The sequence below is a fragment of the Paramormyrops kingsleyae genome, chromosome 17, assembly GCF_048594095.1.
Source record: "Paramormyrops kingsleyae isolate MSU_618 chromosome 17, PKINGS_0.4, whole genome shotgun sequence".
NCBI lineage: Eukaryota > Metazoa > Chordata > Actinopteri > Osteoglossiformes > Mormyridae > Paramormyrops > Paramormyrops kingsleyae.
Window position 1 is genome coordinate 15,715,993 of NC_132813.1, and position 17,506 is coordinate 15,733,498.

The 17,506-nt window shown below is 43.6% G+C and overlaps 2 protein-coding genes and 1 long non-coding RNA gene across 8 annotated transcripts; all 3 read right to left on the reverse strand.

Annotated features, from left to right (window-relative positions):
* Positions 1-451: 451 nt before the first annotated feature.
* Positions 452-8,971, reverse strand: LOC111847182 (phosphorylase b kinase gamma catalytic chain, skeletal muscle/heart isoform). Of its 4 annotated transcripts, none has more exons than XM_023818154.2 (11): positions 8,790-8,971; positions 8,649-8,687; positions 6,840-6,968; positions 5,144-5,322; positions 3,401-3,455; positions 2,758-2,823; positions 2,443-2,606; positions 2,009-2,099; positions 1,365-1,518; positions 1,159-1,284; positions 452-1,075 (listed from the first exon to the last, which is right to left on the reverse strand). In XM_023818154.2, exons 3-11 carry the CDS (start codon positions 6,920-6,922, stop codon positions 815-817), a joined length of 1,179 nt encoding a protein of 392 aa, XP_023673922.2. In that variant the 5' UTR covers positions 6,923-6,968; positions 8,649-8,687; positions 8,790-8,971; the 3' UTR covers positions 452-814. The 4 variants fall into 4 exon arrangements, with proteins under 4 accessions (XP_023673922.2, XP_023673920.2, XP_023673921.2 ...); XM_023818152.2 differs by having other exon boundaries at positions 8,649-8,691; XM_023818153.2 differs by lacking the exons at positions 8,649-8,687; positions 8,790-8,971 and adding an exon at positions 7,995-8,294.
* Positions 8,972-9,702: 731 nt separating this feature from the next.
* On the reverse strand, positions 9,703-11,465 carry chchd2 (coiled-coil-helix-coiled-coil-helix domain containing 2). Of its 2 annotated transcripts, none has more exons than XM_023818157.2 (4): positions 11,282-11,465; positions 10,542-10,767; positions 10,303-10,459; positions 9,703-9,968 (listed from the first exon to the last, which is right to left on the reverse strand). In XM_023818157.2, exons 1-4 carry the CDS (start codon positions 11,329-11,331, stop codon positions 9,958-9,960), a joined length of 444 nt encoding a protein of 147 aa, XP_023673925.1. In that variant the 5' UTR covers positions 11,332-11,465; the 3' UTR covers positions 9,703-9,957. The 2 variants fall into 2 exon arrangements, with proteins under 2 accessions (XP_023673925.1, XP_023673924.1); XM_023818156.2 differs by having other exon boundaries at positions 10,542-10,800; positions 11,282-11,462.
* A 1,725-nt stretch (positions 11,466-13,190) lies between these two features.
* On the reverse strand, positions 13,191-16,472 carry LOC111847115 (uncharacterized). 2 transcript variants are annotated; one of them, XR_002839026.2, is made up of 3 exons: positions 16,274-16,472; positions 16,133-16,175; positions 13,191-14,339 (listed from the first exon to the last, which is right to left on the reverse strand). It is a non-coding gene; the product is annotated as an uncharacterized lncRNA (long non-coding RNA). The 2 variants fall into 2 exon arrangements; XR_002839025.2 differs by having other exon boundaries at positions 16,133-16,472.
* Between the last annotated feature and the right edge of the window lie 1,034 nt (positions 16,473-17,506).

A 17,506-nucleotide genomic window follows, 5' to 3' on the forward strand; every position in this document is an offset into this window, starting at 1 on the left:
TGATTTGAAGCTTCACTGATTGTCAAACAAGTGAGAGATGTAGTGAGTTCAGTTGATGTGCTCTTCCTGCATACATCTGCTCGTTAGCATGACGTGAAGGATGTTCGGTGAGGAACCCATGTGGAAACATTTGGCAGACGGTGATGCTATGATGTCTATCAATAATTTTGATATTTCCTAACCTGTGCTGTGCCAGGAAGCTCCAGTTCATTGCAGGGCTCATATACGATATGCTATGGACAGTTCAGGCACCAGTGAACCATCAGCAGCTCTGAATTGCGGGAGGAATCCCATGTGACAGAAGGAGAACATGCTAACTGCAGAGAGGTTCTCTGCCCCCTGCCGGGGGGGTGTGGCAAAAGTGTCCATCTCCCCACCCCCACTACTGATGTGCCTTTTCAGTGAGCTGGGTGGTGGACAGGTCACTCATCCTTCAGACAAGCCGCACAAGTTTCAGATGGGTATTAACAAATGTTCTTTAATTGATAGCTATTCCACCAGAGTAGTAAAATATTAAGGTACTATTGATACAATAGCATTTTAAATGTGTACTAAAACCAAACACACTCAAGCCTCAGCAAATAATAAATAATGCATTTTACATTGCAGTACATGCAGTTTCAAGTATGCATGTTAAATGCATCAAGTTTAAACAAGCATCAAATTAAAACAAAGACATGCATTCACAAACTAAAGAACCAAACCATACGGTAAAACCAAAAAGGTTAAACAACTAGTAACGCTGCTCATCTCCCATTCATAAGTTTTCAGGTTTGTCGTTTCCCGCTCCCTCCCCTGGAGCCACAGCGTGATGCTACCACATGCTGAGCATCACATCCTCCCCCGCGAGGGAGAGCAGGATGGCCTTGGGGCTGTTCTCGAACAGGGCCGCCCGGTTCTGCGTCTGCCCTTTCTTCACCCAGTGGCCGTAGATCTTGAAGGCACAGGCATCGATCAGCTTGCGGATGGGCTTCACGGCGTATGGGTCGCTCTTGATCACCTCCTTGGTGACGGGCTTGGCGCGTCGGTAGTTGCAGTAAATGCGCATGGAGGCGAGTACGGTTAAGCAGATGACCTAGAACAACCAGACGGGCAGGGAGTTGAAAGACGGCCGAAAACACAAACGTCCTCATCGGTCTGCTCTGAGATGTGCCGCACCTTAAACTTCCTGTAGGGACTGAAGTGACGCACTTCCTCTACTATATACTGCTGGAAGAAGGGGTGGTTCAGGGCTTCGGAGGCCGTGTAACGTTTCTCGGGGTTCACGACCAGCAGCCGGGAGATCTGGAAGGGGACAGACAGCTTAAAACACGTCCATCGGCCCCGGGACAGTCACACTGCAGGACCACGGCGGCCCCTCATACCAGGTCTTTGACCGTATCCGAGCGGTCGTCCCACTCTGGGGAGGTGAACTGGTAGTTCCCGGCCAGAATCATCCGGAGCATCAACATCTGTTTGCGGTGCCAGAACGGAGGGGAACCGGCCAGGAGAGTGTACATAATGACTCCACAGCTCCACCTGACGGGGAACAAGTGGAATCTTTTATCCAGAATTCTCAGATTTTGATAAACCTCAAGAATGGTGGTCGACGATCTAGATCGTCGTCTTCTGGTCTGTTGTCAGTCCCGAGATTTAAAACTTTCCACCACAGGCGATGTGGCATTTAAGGTCACAGCCCCCCAGCTGTGGAATTACCTCCCCCAGAACCTTCAAGAAACTATTTCTTTCCCCATATTCAAATCTCACCTCTCTCTGCTACCCATCCTTTCCTGATCAGTGACTGTCCCTGTGTCCCTGTGCCGTTACTACAGCTTGAGTTAGTTTGCGGTCTCTGTCATATTTGCGATTGTGTTTTATCTCTTCCATCTTTAATTTGTAATTACATTAAGTTACTTCCTCTTTGAAGCATCCTTGGGTTGTTGAAAGGCGCTACATAAATCATAATCGTTGTTGCTGTATATCCACATATTAGACAGGGAGCTGTGGGCCGGGTGGTTCTGGTACTCACAAGTCGACGGCGGTCCCATATCCAGGGTGGTTAGGGTCCATAGAGCACTCAATTATTTCAGGTGCCAAATATCCGGGTGTCCCACAGACCTCTGTACCACATGACAGAGAGATCATAGAGAAAATCAACCGCTTTATACAAGACAAATTATTCTCATATTTAGTATAAAAGTATTACTGTTTGGTCACAGCTACTTGTTCTTTAAAAGTGCCAAATGCTTTTCAACTAAAAGCAGTGGAATGGAGGGAAACTGCCTTTAACATTCAAAATCTACAAGTGCTGGATAACAGTGGCTTTCTATGTTACCATGCCCTCTAGTGGTCTTTGTTAAAATTATGCACAGACATGCAATCCACCCAAATTGGAGCAAACATGGTACAGAACATAAGGCAAGGAGCAGGCAAACCGCATAGGCCTGAAGACAAGGACCCCACCGTTGAGCTTCTGCCCCTGATCCATCTGCACGGAGAAGCCAAAGTCCGTCAGCTTGATGTTCATGTGGTCGTCCAGCAGGATGTTCTCGGGCTTCAGGTCTCTGTGGACGATGTTAATGGAGTGGAGGAACTGGACCACCTCCAGCAGGGCACGCATAATCTTCCTGGAGGGGAGGAGGGGGGGATACAGGTCAGCAGAGCTGCACTGTCAATCTGCCCCCAGCAAGATGATGAAAAAACTCAAGATTTCAGTGTACTTTAATAAATAAATGTATAAATGCATTAAGGAATTTTAAATGCAAACTCATCTGCTACCTGGTCTCCTTCTCGCTCAGTGTAACTTTCTCTGTCAGGTAGTCAAACAGCTCTCCTCTTCTCATCCTGAGGCAAAGAGAGCCGCAGATTCACGATGGTGTCCATGCCCACCTTAGTGCCGCGACACAGCCGGCAGAAAGCCAGACCCAGCTGCCACTATGCAAACGCTGCCCCCCATGACGTTTATTGAATCTCATTTCCGTGAGCCTTAGCACTGGTGCCAGGGTGGCTGTGTGACTAACAGAGCCTCGCTGCTCCGCCCCCCCCCCCTAAGGGTGGATGTGTGTTCTACACGGGAGCCCCCCGGCTCAAATTTCCCTCTGCGTCTCAGACCGGGATGTTCCCAGCACATGATGTATAAATAGGGTTAGCAGTTACTCATGTGGGCCGTCCCAGGAAGGCGAAACCTGACACGCCGTGCTGCCCTTTGCTGGGGCATTTTGGGAAGTGTGTGGGCGACCCCTCCGACACCCGGGCTTGGGGGAGTAAGGGCAGGCGGGTGCCACACAAAAGGTACCAGCTGACCGTCTGACACAGAACAGGACGATGAATATGCTGACTGAGCACAGGGTCGCCTGTACATTTACACATTTACAGTGTGACGTTGGTGCTTTAGGACACAGGTGGGGGATGGTGCACTTACAAGTCAAACACCAAGAAGAAGAAGGCCTTGGTCTCGTAGCAGTCCTTCAGCTGTACTGCAGAAAGAGTGAATACAAATTAGCAAGGAAATATGCTGTAACACGGAGCAGAGACATGTGAGGGCCACCTGGCACCCAGGGCATGATGGGAAATTGTCAGTGGGGCAAGGGAGCGGGCGATCAACAGACAGATCGGTGCAGCGTCGGTAGTAATGCGGACGCTGCACCGTTCTGTCATGGAAGGCAAAGCTATCAATTTACCAGTCGATCTATATTCTTACCCTCATCTATGGTTATGAGCTCTGGGCAGTGACCGGAAGAATGAGATCGTGGGTAGAAGCGGCCGAAATGAGTTTTACTCCACACGGTGTCTGGGCTGAGCCTTAGAGATAGGGTGAGTATCATGGGCATTCAGGAGGGGCTCAAAGTAGAGCTGCCGCTCCTCTGAGTCGAAAGGAGCCAGCTGAGGTGACTTGGGCATCTATCTAGGATCCCTCCTGGGGAGGTGTTTCGGGTATGTCCAAGGAGGAGCCCCTGAGGCATACCCAAGACACGCCGGAGAGACTATATCTCTCAACTGGACTCGGAATGCCATGGTATTCCCCCAGAGGAGTTGGAGGAGGTGGCTGAGGAGAGGGAGGTCTGGGCATCCCTGCTTAGACTGCTGTCCCCGCAACCCTACCCAGGATAAGCAACAGAGGATGGATGGATGGATGGATGGATAGGATAGAGTACCAATATCAAAGTTAGGGATTTAGGTCTCAGAAATGTTATTTTTCAGGAATACATACACTCTATGGCCAAAAGTATGCGGACACCAACTCATCCAACATCTCATTCTAAAACTCTTCTGGGAAGGTTTCCATTAGATGTTGGACCATTGCCGGTGGGATCCGCAGCCATTCACACTGGGTATTGATGCTGGGTGATCAGGTCCCTTTCTGTGACCTTGTGGCTGTCATCTTGCAGCTAAACTTGCTATCAAATGTTTCCACTTCACAATCACTGCACTTGCACTTGACCAGAGCAGCTCTAGCAGGACAGAAATGTGGCAAACTGACGTGTTGGAAAGATGGCGCCTTATGAAGGGGCCAAGTCGGACGTCGCTGACCTCTTCTGTACAGCCACTCACCCTGCTGCTAAAGTTTGTTGCAGGAGACTGTGTGACTGTGTGCTTAATTATACACCTGTGTCAGCGATGGGCGTGGCTTAATTATACATCTTTGTCAGTGATGGGCGTGGCTTAATTATACAGCTTTGTCAGTGATGGGTGTGGCTTAATTATACACCTGTGTCAGTGATGGGCGTGGCTTAATTATACACCCATGTCAGTGATGGGTGTGGCTTAATTATACACCTATGTCAGTGATGGGTGTGGCTTAATTATACACCTGTGTCAGTGATGGGCGTGGCTTAATAATGCACCTGTGTCAGCGATGGGTGTGGCTTAATAATGCACCTGTGTCAGTGATGGGCGTGGATTAATTAGGCAATTCCTCTAATTAGCAGAGGTGTTCACATACATTTGGCCATATAGTGCATGTTCCTTTTCATGATGTCCTTTAATGTTTCAAGACACAACCAGAAGGTACATCACAAAAGCTTAGAATGAGACACATCACAGAAGCTTAGAATGAGACACACAACCTCTCATCTGACTAAAAAAAACAGGTCATGGTTCAGATAGGACAGAAAGGATCAGCATGACAAAAATCACAATCCTGCCGTGAGATTAGGCAGCTTACTGATGTTCTCCTTGCCGTAGACCTTCCTCAGAATGTCGATCTCCTTTACGGTGGCCTCCCGGATCTCCTCAATCTCCTGAGGAGTCATTTTGTCAGATGGGGTGATGTCTATGATCTTGACAGCATACTCCTGGCCGGTCCGTTTGTCCACGCAGCGCCGTACTACGCTGCTGACGCCTCTGAGATGAGGACATTCCAGTTACCATGACAATCACATTCCAGTTACCATGACAATCAGCATTCCTTTGATCTGTGAACCCTGGCTCAGGTTTAAAAGTGGCCTGGCCATTTAAGTATTGTGACTCGACTCTTGTTTATAATATTTTTGATGCTGAGAAATTAAAGTCATTAATTAACATAGAACACTTATGGTGGGATGTAATAGGATGATATTTGAAAAGGACACCAAGATTTTGGTTAACAAACTCTATTGGATCAGGGGCCTGTACTACGAAGCGGTGTTACTGGCTTATCGGGGTAACTTGTCGGATTTAAGGTAGTCTGGGCAAAATGTAAGTGAACGAATATGAAGTCCATTTAAACTGTGGTACCTTAAATCCGACAAGTTACCCCGATAAGCTAGTAACACTGCTTTGTAGTACAGGCCACAGGTGTAAAAACACAGTACCAAGCCACCAAACTGCAAGTTAATATCACTGAGTGCATTAATAATAATAATAATAATAATAGGAAAATTCTCTTTACATCCCCCCTCCCAGCTTGCTCTCTGTAGGTGACAGCACACTGGTCATAAAGGGCAGTCACCCATGGCAACTGGGGGTTAAGGGCCCACAGACATGCCGAGGCTGGGCTCGAACCGGTGACCTTCTGATCACAGGCACAGAGGCTTCACCCACTGAGCCACACGCTGCCCCTGAGGTTATTTTGGAGGATGTGGGCATCGATCCCACTACCTCTCGCATGCTAAGCGAGCAGGCTGCCATGTGAGCTAATCGCCCCCGCCCATGTTTTGTAACTGCGAACTTCCAGGAATTAGACTGTTATGCTTCCAGAACAGGAACAAAATGTTTCTTTACCTGAGGGGCGGCTGATGGGGGGGGGATTTCACAAAATTACCTAACTCAGTTTCAGTCAATGACAGTGATTTGCACTTTGTCCACTATTTGTGGTTGCATGTGTACTATATACATACTGGATACTACATACACACACATATATACAAACATTATACACACACAGACGTATACTTATAAATAATATATAAATATACATATATATTCATATTTACAAACATTTATATATATGTGTGTGTGTGTGTGTGTGTGCACACACACAACTTTCTTGAAAAAAATGTCAAAAGTTGCTAACATTACCATGCAACACCTGAAACACATTCTTGGTACTTGTGACTGCACAAGAAACAAACCAGTAATGTCTTAAATACTCCTGCAAAACTCAAAATCAATATAATGATGTGATATGCAGAGAAGCAGCCATTCCCTCTGCTTTACAAAGGTCACGTCTGACCCTGGTGTGGCTGCCAGGCACGATCTAGTGAACGACACACGTACGACCCATTTAGCTGCAGAACACAAATCCGCACTGAAACCTTCACACTAACTGCCGATACAAAACCTGCTTCTGCATAAGGAGGAAAAATGTAAGAAAAGCAAAGCAACACAGAGAGTGATAGAATATTTCAAAACAGGGTAAAATGGGGTAAAGTGGCAAATACCTTCCAAGGATCTCCTTAGGTTCATACTTCTCATAGAACTCCTGGGCCCCCACCCAATCAGGGATCTCATCTTCTCTGGTCATTCTGGGGTCAAAGGTTATCCGAGGCTACCGTGCTATGGAATACAAACTGTAGTAACAGGAGTAAAAGCAGAAAAACAAGTCATCATTTAATCCTGACATTTATTAGGTTCAGACTAAGAGACCTAAAGATCCCAGTCTACTCGATAAAAAACACATTAAGTTCAAGGCGCTCCATTTATTTACTTCAAGCATAAACCCAATATGAGACTAAGCTGCAGGCTCTGACACCCATAGAGTGTCCTTTCACCATGGCTCTCCAGCTGCCTGTGGAGAGAGAGCCAGACACCGGATCGTCCCTGAAATGCCAGTTATGAAATTGTCTAGCGTTAAAGATAGGCTGAGTTGGCATCTCAAAGGGGTGAATGGTTCACTCAGAACTGTACATGTTTAAGGATATAACAAAACTGAACTAAAACTGCAAATATGATACCAAGTTTCAATCATGCTTATACTATTATTCAAATCCAATCATAATTCTTTGGACACCTTCACCAACAAACATGAATGCAAATATGTAATCCTAAAACCAAAAACAGAACAGAATTCACTACTTTCAGTACTGCAAAATCACCTTAAATTTTATCTTAAATAGATCATTAATATTGCTAACAGTCCAGTTCCCGTAATAGTTATAGTATAACAATATTCATAAACTTGGATCATGTGTTGAATTTATTCTCTCACGATCTAAATAGCTTTACTGACACATGGCAGTGTGAGGAACAGAGAGATCTCTCCCCCAAGAAAGAGCATCCCGCTGATAAGCTTACATGGCATTTCATGAAGAGTAACCGCCAAAGTTATATTGTAATGAAGGGTTTGACAGTGAACATTTGGTATCAGAAACGACTAGATGGTAGACTATTCATTCTATTTCAGAAAAAAACTTACTGAATATGGTTATATTAACTACTGGTTAATTTCAATTTTATACACGTATACTGTAACTGGTATTTTCGAGCAGCAATAACACGAATCTGTAACTTGACAAACTCAAACTATGCAACTTGACAAAATCATTGACCTTCTCCCATCTCTTAAAGCTAATAATTCTCCATGGACTTATACTCACCTCCAAAACACTGGCCTACTCCATTTGTAACACATAATCCATCGTTTTATTAAAATGTAAAGCCAAATGCATGCAATAACAAGATCCGCGCGCTTGGGAATACCTAAGAGTTCAACGACAAATGCACCGAAACTGCTTTTCCTAAAGCGAAAATTCGTCCTCCGCCAGTCCACTGTGGAGTACGGCCACTGAGGGAGGCCGATACCAAAAATAAACAGCGCTGTAGGAACCAGAGCAGCCCTTATGGACATAAACACAATACCACTTCTAATATATTTAGTGACATTTCACAGGTTGTACCCAGTGCAGTGGGTGTCGGCGTGGAGCCACATACAAAGAGCCAATCAGAGACCTGCATTCCGTCCTATCAAAATAAGAGTCCATTTGGTGCGACAGACAAAGAGTATGAGGCATTTTCCCGTTACACCAGCAACACTGAGGTCACTTTATTCCGAAAATTACTGGAATTGCATTTTCAAGCGTTTCCTCATGCCTTCGCATATATAAAAACCCTAGGACACGCAGGGCTCTTTGGGAATTTCAAAATTCAAACAAACTCCTAGGCGTCGTGAATTTGCATTCTCAAGATTATACTCAGCACACTATTGAATACAAGAAATCACAATACTCTGAATCATGTAAGTGTATGCCTACCTGTTACACGCACGACACGTCCCATACAGTGCTCACAGCCTGCCTAAAACAAATGAATATTTGAACATTAGGCTTTGCGGGGCCAAGCTACGGCCTGTATCTGAACTACTGTGTGTATCTATCAATGCAAACAAATCATACCCAACGACGAAACAATCGGTCACAGCTGTCGGTGGAAACAATGCAGGACTAACTAGCCATCTTCTTGTCCTTAGGGATAACAGTGGTTATATCGAATAACAAAAGCGATAAGGTACTAAAGAGAAAGCCGGAGCGGAAAATCTCCCTGCGGCTGAAGCTCGGATGCTCATGCCGCTTCCGCGTTTAGTCACGTGATTTGGATTCAGCCAAAACATGGCTTCCCCGGGAATCACCGGCGATCAAAACAGGCGCATGTAATCCCACGGCAGGTTTTTGATGCTAAAAGGTACTAAAAGCTGGATTTAATAAAACGGTTTAATTTCAAATTATGCTATTGTCATGTTGAACGTACTACATGATTGTACTTAGTGTCTACTGTGTAATTATTTTCTGTAGCCTACATGTTACGAATCTGTATTTTAATCCGCAAGTAAGAATTTCACTGCACAGTGACACAACTTTAGAAAATTTGTGGTGTCGATAGACGCAATTCTGAATGCATACTACCCAATAACATACCGTGTGCTGGTCGCTGTTCAGCAACTAAACCCTGCCTCAAATCCATTTTCTGGTATTTGCTGACTTGACCCTAATGTACTAACTTCTGAGAATTTAAGAGATGTGATATTATACAATAAATACAGGATTATTTAAAAGTTAAAACGAAAGTTGTCAAAGAATTAATGCAAAATAAACCCAAATAAAGTCCTATCCGTTCTGAATGTAGTATCCAGCACTTTACATTTTAATTGTATTACATCCCCTCTCCAAATTACAATAAATATGAGTCCAATTTAAGAGCGTTATGTTTCTCTGGGTGACTTTAAAGTGTTGATCATAATTAGCCAAACTCCAGAAAGTAACCATCATTAAATAAAATTCAAATTCAGAAGGCAAAAAACACATATCAGAATTTGGGAGGAAGTGACGTGGATGATTTATTTTAAATCAGTATACTGAAAGCACACGTATCCACTACATTAAGACATACATCTTAATATCTGATTCTACAATCAGCAGCCTTTCAGTTACAAGGAGACCTTTATGCCCTAATTACATTATAACTTAAACCTGATGGCAAAGGTCAGCAATTGTAAAAGTACATCTATATTACACAAAGCATGTGTTCTGGATTCACGTCTTCATTCAAAACTGCATTTCCCATGTCTTAGGACATTCCTGTAGAAGAAAAAAAAGATATGTAAAATTTAGTGTTGAGCATCATAATATGACACAGTCTAAATTACATGTATAAACCATCTCTCATTTGGCTTCACTACATTTCACCGCAGAAGTGTTGCCAAATGAGATTGAATCCCATAACACTAAACCCAATCTTGAGTTGCTAAATGAAAATAAACGAAATGATGATACTTTATTGATCCCGGTGGGGAAATTCTCTTTTCGCCTGCCTCGTTTCACTCTCCATAACTCACATACACATGCATAGGTGAGAGGAAGCTTGCAGGCCGGTAGGGATACAGGAGCCCCATGGAGGGCAGAGCACACTTACCGTTGGAGAACTTGCACTGTTTGAGCACCTCGCCGAAGCCCTCGCACAGCTTGAGGTCGCTCTGGTTCTGGGCACACTCGAGGAACTGCCTTAGTTCATACGCACAGGGGCCTTGCTGGGGAGCCTGCTGGTACATGGGCTGGGTCTGGTAGGGCTCCTAAGGACGGGGATACAGGAAGTGAGTTTACTACAAGCCAGTGACAGTCTCTTCCAGTACTGATAGGCAGCAAAAGAGTTACCTGGTAGGTGACGTCAGGCCTAGCCGCCTCGGAGCTCCCGCCGCCCCCCCCGAAGCCCCCAGTCATAGCGTGTCCTATGGTGTGTCCCACTGCAGAGCCGACAGCAACACCCGCTGCCGTAGACGCCATTTGTGCAAACATTCCTGGCTGCCTGGGTGCAGCGGCTGGAGCTGCCATGGCAGATGGAGGCGGATGGGCAGGAACTGAGGAGGGAGGTGGAGCCGCCCTGGCCATGGGAGGAGGCGAAGGCGGTGCCCGTCTGTTATGACAACATTAAAACATGACTGTAAGTCAGCAGCCAGCCCAGAACAGGAGTCACGGGATATTATGGCAAGTTTCTACGCTTTGACTCATGACGGAATGTAAATGGTGTAGTTCTGTACTGCCCTTCGACCTTGTCCAAGATAAACAGTTGGAAGATGGATGGATCTAAACTATACTTATCAATTCACTAATACAAGATGTTAGTGCGCCACTGCCGGAACATTCTAGATGTGTTTACCACCTACGAGCATTAATGAATACTGCTATTACTACTTCTACTACTACTATTAATAATAATAATTATTATTACAAATTGTTCTTTCATTAATAGAACATTTCTGGCAGTTCACAGATGTCTGTCATTTCACTATAAAAACTATATACGGAGAATAACGCGGAACTATACGGAGCATAACGCGGATAAACCGGGTAGGCCGTGGTAGCACAGATAATAAGGCGTTTTAAAATTTCCTAACCTGGCCGGAGGAGCCACTCTAGACGTCCGGCTTCTGCTTCCTCTAGGCATTTTTAATGTAAAACTGTCTGTTTATTAACTTCTGAACAACTACACTAATACGATTGCGTCCCAACACCTCGCGCACAGTCGACCTTGCGGGAAACTGCAATCTGTCGGCGGACGTTTCGTCTCGTTGCGTCATATCCGGTTACCGATTTCCGGTACAAAAACCGGCTCCAGTATAATAGAGAATTTACAATACAGTATCCAGTAAATCTGTCAGTAGGAGATTAACTAAAAGCTCATTGTTTTTTTAAATTTCTTTTTTATTTTTCAAATATGTGATACCAGTTGTCTACATATTGTAATCCCATGTTTAATAAAATTATAAATATAGGCCTGCATTATAAATATATTTTTAAAAACATATATGAACTATGATATATTTATTATTCTGTGTGTTTGGTGGTTCTAAGCCAGATACATGTGAGTCTTAATAAAGATGATTTTGAATTTCAAACTGTTTCAGCAGCAGTCTGTAGTTTGCATTGCTGCCACCAGGTGTCACATTCGTGATTAGGAATAGAAGACAGGCTATGGGAAGAAAAACTAATCTGTTGTCAAAACGAAAATTTGAAGCAGTGGTCACCAACTGTCAAAACGTGGGTGTGGGGAGTGAAGGCTAGCCTGCCTGGTCTGATCCCACAGGAGAGCTACTGTAGCCATAATTGTTGAAGAAGTTAATGCTGGATATGATAGAAAGGTGTCAGACCACACAGTGAATCGCAGCTCGCTGTGCATGGGGCACAGATCAGTCAGAGTGCCCATTCTGACCCCTATCCACCATCATAGTGCTTACAATGGGTATGTGAGCATCAGAACTCGACCATGAAGCAACGGAAGAAGGTGGCCTGGTCTGATGAGCCACATTTTTTTCCTGTTCCAGCATGTGGATGATGGGTGTGTGTGCGTCGTTAACCTCAGGAAGAGTTGGCACCAGGATGCACTTTGGGAAGGAGAGCCAGGGGAGGCAGTATGATGCCCGGAAGCCTTGGGTCCTGGCATTCATGTGGATGTTACTTTATCACGTACCACCTACCACCTACCAAAACATTACTGCAGACCAAATACACCTCTTCATGGCAACAATATTCCCCTGACATCAGCGGTCTCTTTCAGCAGGAAAATGTGCCCTGCCACACTGCAAATAGTTCAGCAATGGTTTGAGGAACGTGAAAAAGGGTTCAAGGTGTTGACTTGACCTCCAAATTCCCCAGATCTCAATCCGATCAAGCATCTGTGGGATGTGGTGGACAAACAAGTCTGACCCATGGAGGCCCTGCCCAGTAATTTACAGGACCTAAAGGATCTACTGCTAACGTGCTAGTGTCAGATACCACAGGACACCTTCAGAGGTCTTTTAAGCTGTTTTAGTGGCACGAGGGGACCCTACACAATATTAAGTGGGTGGTTTTAATGCTATGGCTGATCGGTGTATAGCACTTAAAGCTTTGAATCTAAAGAGAGAACCCTAAGAGATGCAGTGAAATACACATCTATGCAAACATACAACTGCCTTTAGTTTACATGAGCAGAAGTAAAACAGAAACCAATATACACTGGGCTGGAATTCTCCCTTATTGTTGTGCAGAAACAATGGGGATGGGACCTTTGAGATACAGTATTCCCTGGCCATATGTACAGAAGCAACAGGTTCCATGGAAACAAAGGCTGGGCTGTGCGTCAGGACGCCACCTCTTTTATCGAAACCCCGCTACCCTCCATTGTGCGGGCTGTGTGCAGGCTGACCTCTGACCTGCAATCCGCGCCGGGTGACGCCCACACACATTGATGCGGGCACTGGCTGGGCCCCGAGGCCGCTTCTCAGCAGGACACCGTTAGTCCGCCAGAAATCAAAATGTGTCAGATTAGTTTTCTGTAGTGATTTTTATTTGACCACAATTACAGATCTACCTCATACAGATATGTTGAGAGGCATTGAGATGCTTGAAGCAAATAACAATTACACCAATTACAAGGTATATATTGTGACATTGAGATTAAACTTTTCAGTAATATTTTAGTATTCCTATTTTTTGACAATGTGATGCTTACATTAAAAGGCATTACACAGCTGATGTTCTTTAAAAGTAACTTGAACGACAAAAACAGCTACAGGCGCCACAACATGACATTTTTTAGTAGCTAGCGGAGTCCTATAGTTTTCCATCTATCGCTAGAAATAAAATTGCTAAAACTTAAACTAAAATATATAAAAACAAAACGGATATACATCTTTAAATTAAAGACTAATAAAACCACACCAAAACCTAACTTAAACTAAACTGGATCTCGAATAAAAACAAATATAAAAATTAAACAAAAAAACGAACACTGACAAAAGGACATAGACAGGTATACTGTATATAGACATATGGTGCTATATTCATGTTAGTTTGCAGCCTCTTGAAAGGCTTTTTAATCCCATAGCGAAGAATCATATAAACATGTGATGCTCCTCAGCCAACCTTTCAATCTAACCATATTTATTTTCAGTCTGATCAGAGAGGGTAGGAAAGGAGCTTATGTACAATTTTTGGTCCAGTCTACTTTCTGACTTTATGCTAATTTTCCTTGGAACTCTAACCGGACTGCGGCAGCGCAGCCCCATACGCAACAGGGTGCGATGCACTGTATGTTCCGATACAGTCGTTTCGTGTGCAGAATTAAATTTTTCCGTCAGTTGTGCCACAGTAGCCTTTCTGTCGCTCCGTACCAGACGGGACAGCCGCCGCTGCCCTTGTGCGTCGATGAGGCGTGGCCGCCCCACACCCTGTCGCCGGTTCGTGGTCCTTCCCTCCTTTAACCATTGCTGGTAGGTATTCACCACCGCCGACCGGGAACAGCCCACAAGCCGTGCCGTTTCAGAGATGCTCCGACCCAGTCGTCTGGCCATGACGATTCGTCCCTTGTCAAAGTTACTCAGATCTTTACGTTTGCCCATTTCTCCCAATTTGAAATTAAGCTGCAGTCTCTGACGCCAATAGAGCGCCTTTCTACCACAGCTGTCCTGCTGCCTGTGGAGAGAGAGCAAGACACTAGATCATCCCCAAAATGCCAGTTATGAAATTGCATACCGTCAAACACAGACTGATGTGGCATCTCAAAGGGGTGAATGGTTCACTCAGAACACGCTAAAGGATGTAGATAAAACAGAATTAAAGTTGCAAATATGCAAGCATGCTTGTAACTTTATTCAAATACAATCACAAAACTGTGGATACCATCACCAGCAAATGAGATAAATGTAACCAGAAAGCTGGCTGTCAGAACGACGGCAATGCATGCCTCGGACAGTTCCGTCAACTCCCCCATCTAATCCTTACCCCTCCCACACCCTTAACCACTACAATATTTAGAATTGCTGGATGGATCAAATGGAAATGTGAAAGCCCATAAACATGTTTTTACCCGAATGCTCTGGGTCCCGGTCGTGACACATAACTCTGAAACTCCACCTACCCATTTATAGCACATTCCACTTGCAGGCCAATTTACACAATCTTTCCCCAAGTTATGTGGTTTCTTTGTGTGTCTTAATATCTATGGCGACAAAAAATTATAAACTATATTTTACAATATTTGGAAAAATATATTTCGCACCCAACAGCATGAGAATCACTGACCTGTACAACGTTTTTGGGACATTAAAAAAAAAAAAAAAAAAAAGATACTTTCAGATTTCAGATCGCTGTGTTTACAAGATGGTATCTGCAAGCCTCACTTTACGCCCACTGCTGCCCTCTCTCAGTGTTTCACTTTTGGGGCAATTTGTCTCACATGTAGATTTTCAATGGAATCAGATTTGTGCCAATATTATCAAGCTTTTTTCACATCAAGCAAAAACAAGGCTTCGAGAAGAAAGCAAAAGAAATGTCATCTCAAAAGTAAAATTTACATAACTTGCAAACACATGATTGGTCTTTTGATAATGTTTTCCTTTGTTTACGCTGCCAGCCTCCTGGCTTGTGCTGCCTGACTTTTTGTTTACAATTCTGACATAAACTTCTTATGTGGGCGGGTTTTTTCAGGGACGCGTCCCCATTGGCTAATAAGGTTTTGACTGACAGGTCAGTGCCACAGACATTTTTAATTAACAGTGGGACTGGACATTCACTACCCACTAACTAATTTTTACTGGATCCGACAACAAGATTAACGAAGTGTAAGTGTTGATGTTGTTTGTGCTGCACTATACATTTTATTGTGCTAAATTAGAAGTAAAGTTAAGCTTTGCTATGTAATTTAGCTTTTACCTAATTAACGTTAGTTAACTTGCTAACGTCAACAATTTGCTTCATTGATTTTGCTTGATGTCAAAAAAGTTTTGCTTGATAATATTGGTACAAATCTGATTCCATAATTTTCATCCATATTTTGTTTTGTTAAGTAGTAATAATTTCCATCAAAGATCAAATTAAGTAATAATCTACAACTGTCCCTTCCTTCCTTTGCCACTTCACTTTTGGGGCGATTTGTCTCAAAATTAAGTCAGGTGTAGATCTTCATCTCCATAATGTTTTTGTGAAGCAGTAATGTGATTAAATGCTTTTTGACATACCACATTCACCAGTTCAAATGTTGTCTGCTTTCACCCTCCCCTTTGTTGTCATTAAGCAGCGCTGCTTCAATGTTGAGGTCTTAAAATGTAATAATTTCCAGTTCGTCACCCATACAATGCTTATGCAAAGTTTGAAAAAAATCTGTCAAATACTTTTTAAGTTACTGTCTAAACGAGAAACCATCTGCAAAGGCAGCTGACCTAATACCACATGCATTACAATTCTCTTTGAATAAAGAGCATGCCTACCTGCCAGGGGGACGAGACGTCCCATAGAGTGCTCACAGCATGCCTGAAACAAATAAATAGTTGAACGTTAGGTTTTGCAGTGCCAAACTATGGCCTGCATCTGAATAATTTTGTGCATGCATCAGTGCAGCCAAATCATACCCAACCACGCAACAGTCCGCCACAGCTGTCGTTAGAGGCACTGCACCCTTAACTACCCCTCGTCATGTCCGTGGCAATAACAGTGGTTGTGCGGAATAACAACAGCGATAAAAATATTAAACAGAAAAATGGAATCAAAAGGCTGCACTTAGCTGTAGCTCGTGCTGCTACCCAATCTGGACCGGAAACCTGACTTGTACGGCGCATGCGCGGGAACGCGTCTACATTTCGCGAGAACACGCGTTTAAAAGCCGTTGCTTTACGACTCTTTATATAGTCTGCTTACAGCAAGAAAAATGTGTTTTTTATATTAGTTTTCTGTGATTAATTATTATATAAATGTATCATGTGGGGAAATAAGAAATAGCTTTCTAGGGAGGTGTGGATTGTACAGCACTGAGTTTATTATTATTGTCTATCCAGGGTTGCCAACTCTCACGCATCTGCCGTGACACTCACGCTTTATGAGTCTCCCGCACACGCAAGAGATCTTACGGCAAATCTTTGTTATTCCATTGTAAACCTAAAATCATCCGCATTAAAAGCGTTGGGGTAGTTTGCAAATCCTACAAACTATTTACAAGAAAATGCATGTAATACGTGTGCATGTGTGTGCAGACTTGTCTCGAATTTAAATCTCACTTCATTGGGCTGACCAAAATTGGCAATCCCTTATTAATAAAGTTCCTTAAACAAAAGATCTTTTAACGACAATGGGAAGTCCATTGCATTTTATCGCTGATTACACAAGTATCTTTAATATGTAGATTTGAACTTCACCTTTGGGAGCTTAGAGCGGGTATAACTTATTCTGACGTCTTCAAATTTAATTCTTGATAGTATTCATAACTAGATTAAAACAAAAGTAACATACTTGTCCCTTTTGCGGCTTCTTCAATACATTTTTAAACATGCAAATTACACAGAATTATCTGTCTATTAACTGTTTAGATTATGAAGTCTCATTAGCAAATATTCTGGCTATGTATGTTATCCTCAAATATTTTTTTTTAGAATATAATACAGCCTGATTGCATTTAAAAAGTAACTGCATTTATTGTTCAACTCATATGTATAAGAGGTGATGGAATGCAAAGGCAGCTCTGTCGCTGTCAGTGTAATATGTCCTTTATTTTCTCCTTGCAGTTTCCCCCCTGTCAGTTAAAATACTGCTGTATGCTGGATGGAGCAGCCAGTACATGCGGCTGGTTGTGCAGCCAGAGACTGAGAAGT

Coding starts and splice junctions, on each gene's coding strand:
- chchd2 (XM_023818156.2), bottom strand. CDS start 11,331: ATGCCTAGAGGAAGCAGAAGCCGGACGTCTAGAGTGGCTCCTCCGGCC. Junction 10,801..11,281: donor AGAGTGGCTCCTCCGGCCAG/GTTAGGAAATTT, acceptor TTGTCATAACAG/ACGGGCACCGCCTTCGCCTC. Junction 10,460..10,541: donor GGCCTGACGTCACCTACCAG/GTAACTCTTTTG, acceptor CCCCGTCCTTAG/GAGCCCTACCAGACCCAGCC.
- LOC111847182 (XM_023818154.2), bottom strand. CDS start 6,922: ATGACCAGAGAAGATGAGATCCCTGATTGGGTGGGGGCCCAGGAGTTC. Junction 2,824..3,400: donor TTCTTCTTGGTGTTTGACTT/GTAAGTGCACCA, acceptor TCTTTGCCTCAG/GATGAGAAGAGGAGAGCTGT. Junction 1,076..1,158: donor GTCCCTACAGGAAGTTTAAG/GTGCGGCACATC, acceptor TGGTTGTTCTAG/GTCATCTGCTTAACCGTACT.